The sequence below is a fragment of the Ostrea edulis genome, chromosome 7 (genome assembly GCF_947568905.1).
Source record: "Ostrea edulis chromosome 7, xbOstEdul1.1, whole genome shotgun sequence".
In the NCBI taxonomy this organism is placed as follows: Eukaryota; Metazoa; Mollusca; class Bivalvia; order Ostreida; family Ostreidae; genus Ostrea; species Ostrea edulis.
The window spans coordinates 19469681-19473106 of NC_079170.1; the positions used below are offsets into that span (position 1 = coordinate 19469681).

General features: G+C 33.2%; 1 protein-coding gene across 1 annotated transcript; it reads left to right on the forward strand.

Moving 5' to 3' along the window:
* The first annotated feature begins 1077 nt into the window (after positions 1 to 1077).
* Positions 1078 to 3215, forward strand: LOC125653582 (uncharacterized). The gene is made up of 3 exons (XM_056143617.1): positions 1078 to 1442; positions 2256 to 2498; positions 2584 to 3215. Exons 1-3 carry the CDS (start codon positions 1160 to 1162, stop codon positions 3012 to 3014), a joined length of 957 nt encoding a protein of 318 aa, XP_055999592.1. The 5' UTR covers positions 1078 to 1159; the 3' UTR covers positions 3015 to 3215.
* Positions 3216 to 3426: the final 211 nt, after the last annotated feature.

Here is a 3426-nt window from a genome sequence, read left to right on the forward strand (position 1 = left end):
TTAAAACTGAAGCATGATTTTGAAGGGATTCACCGTTTGAAAGGGTAGTTGGAAGATACGTAATATTACTAAATGTGGAATCAATGCCAAGTTAATGTATTCAAAACTCTCAATGGAACAGAGTAAAGTATTGAGCAAATATGATGTGGACCTACGGTAGAAACTCGATAATATCTCTATAACAACGATATCATGTGTGAAATAATGGTATATGAAGTACCTTTAATTTATGCTGTTTCATAATAAAATACATTTTCACCGGTGGGATTGCGAGATCCGCATATCAAAGCATGAGATGTGTCATCTCTAACAAAATATACCAAATGACGTCACGGCACGTCGATTGACATGTGGATCGCATTCTGGTAATTATTTAAATTTTAATGTGTCGGATTTAATTGGTGACGATGCTGCATGCTTCAGTAAGTTATAATTTAGTTTTAAAACTTTTATAAAGTTAACTACTGCAAAACATGTAGCAAGATCTGGTGCATGACGTATTTTATGTGATGTCAAGTTTACATTTTTAAAAACGTGTGCTGTGCATTACTAAAAATGTCAGGTGCAAACCTCTTCAAGACATGTAAGAAAAAATTTCATTCGTGAAAATACATGAAGCTATGGACTGCAGCAATTCACCTTAATATCATTTTCATGAAGTCTCAATGCGCTTCATGAAGAAAGCTGGCGTGAATCGGAATAGTTCATGCACTCATGTATTTTCAAAAATGAAGTTTATTTCTTAAATTCACATTTTCCAGCTTTTAAGATTGTCGTACTATATTCACAATAACCAGATTCAAATCCACATTGTTCACAGTTGCTTTGCATTGATGAGGTATCGAAGGAAAAGATATTGAAAATGTAAATGTACATTTAGTTTGCATAATACTGTACCTATACTACCAATATGTTCGTAGTTACAATGTGGATAATACGTAATGTTGTTAGCCCCTACTCGTATAAAACTCTCTATTTCCATAGTATTCGTTTACTTTGGTAACACACAATTTTGATTGATCGTTTGACAATCATACTCGTCTTATTTGTATATTTCTGAAAGCAATCTACAGAATCATTGTATACACAATCTGAGAAGGAAGTTTAAATACAGACAAAAATCAATCAAATCGGAGATAATCTTCCAGCAGTGTGCAGCATGTCTACCTTACTATCATGGTATTTAGTAGCTTGTCTGTCCGTTATAATATGGAACGTCTTACATTCACAGACATTGTATGACAACGATTGCGACCAATATGAAATCTACAACCAGGATAGAAAAATAACAGCTTTACGAACAGCGTTAGACGAAACCGAAAATCTGATCGAGGAAACAACAACACGTTTAAAATACGTCCTCAGAAGTAGTAAAAATGATCCAGTCAATAATGCTTACAACGACTTACTGAGAATGTACGGCTCACAAATAACTCCTACAGGTAAGATACAGAAATTGTCACACACGTAAGTTGATCAAAACTTGTGTACTACTACATGCATGAATTGAGGTGCATTTTAATGTCGGAATAGAATTGTAATATAATTTCCGTGCAGATTTAATTTGTTTTGATTGTCAATTTGTTCAGAAAGTGCGAGAATAATCCCTTAAATATATCAATGTACCATTCATTCAATGTAAATATAGAAATATTAAGTGTAACTTGAAGATTTTTACATTACTATCCGTGCAATGTCAAATCCATTGGAAGAACTGTGTAAATGTGGTAAGCGTAAACAATGTCTATTCAGAAATAGGTTATCATTCATGTTTACAAACTATATGCATTGTAAAAGATTGAAAATCGGGGCAAAACCATTATATAAATTTTGTTCGCATCATTTTACAAGCAAAAGAAGTCATATACAGGTGTTTTTATTTTATTTTATCTATTCAGTGACACTAATAATGCCAACATTAAATCTTCGCTACAATGTCTGCTTACATGGTATTTTAATCCTGGTATTCATTTCTGAACGAATTTACCTTCATTCTCCCGGCATTAGGGTTGAAAATCATGGGCATTTGAGATATGATATGACGACGAAAGTCCCGTGTCACTGTAGGCGATGACATTATATAAACTTCTCACTACTCCTAAAGCTGAATACGTCTCTATATCAATTAAAATTTCCAAAATAGGACGTCAAGCAAAATACAACCATAAAATAATCCAATAAAAAAAACTACAATCTTATACTGTGCATAATGTCTTAACTCTATAAATTCTTGATTATTTTCAATAATTGTACAGATAACACCATCGATGAAATGTGTAAACGACACCCAAATTTGATCATTGGAAAAACAACACAATGTCAACAATATTACAACTGCACCGGAGAAGTTGAAGATTTGAGTAGTTATGCTGGCGCGTATTGGCCTTCAAAGTATCTGCACGAGTGTCACTATCCATTTTTGTTCTCAAAGGACACACTTCAATGTGAAAATTATACCGAGGTTGATTGTGGAACACGATATAAACCAATCTGGGAATGTAGGTAAATTTGAAACTAATCTAGTTACTGTTTATACATGTTTTGTGATAATGCAGCTAAACAACATTTTTTGTATATATGCAGGTAGATACTTAAGATTTCACCTCGAATATTCAATGGGTGCTTGTGAACGTACATACCCAAATTGCGAGAAAAAGAAGGATGGATTCTGGCGTGATGATGCCAGTCAGTATAGGTGGAATTATTACAAAATATGTCAAAATGGGAGAACAATCGCAACAGGACAGTGTCCATATAATGACATATGGGGTATTTCGTCTTATCCTTACAATGGGGAATGTGTTCATCTGTTTGCCATTCCAAAAGAGTTTTTAGCGAGTGCTTATCTTCCCTCTTGTAAAGGAACACCAGACGGAAATTACCGGTATCCTATTGGTCTCTGTGACGCTTACTATAGCTGTGAAGGTGGTAATGCTACTGCTGTGAAATGTCCAACAGACACTGTATTTGACATGGTTAATAGAACTTGTGAAGTCAGAGGTAGATGCCAATAACAGATCATCTATGCATGGATAAATCTTCAGATTTTGCAAACCATTTTTTTCCAGAAAAGAAAACTTTTTACAATAACTTATCACTCAAAGATATACAAAATATGAACCCATCACGATGATTGAATTCGCATACTGTGACATCATGTAAATAATATTTGTTGATATGAATAATGAATAGAGAATTAAAGTTTGACAATTCTATTTTCTTTAGCTTTAATTTAATTATGTGTTTCCTGAAATTATTTTCTATATGATCATACAAATGTTGATGGGTAAAACGTTTATCTTGAACAAGTATCCTCGCCTAGACGCCAATGTATATATAATATTAAGATTAATCTTACAATATTTCAAAGGTTGACATTTTTTAATGGTTGCTTCTATACAAGTGTTCTAGATTTAAGATACAATG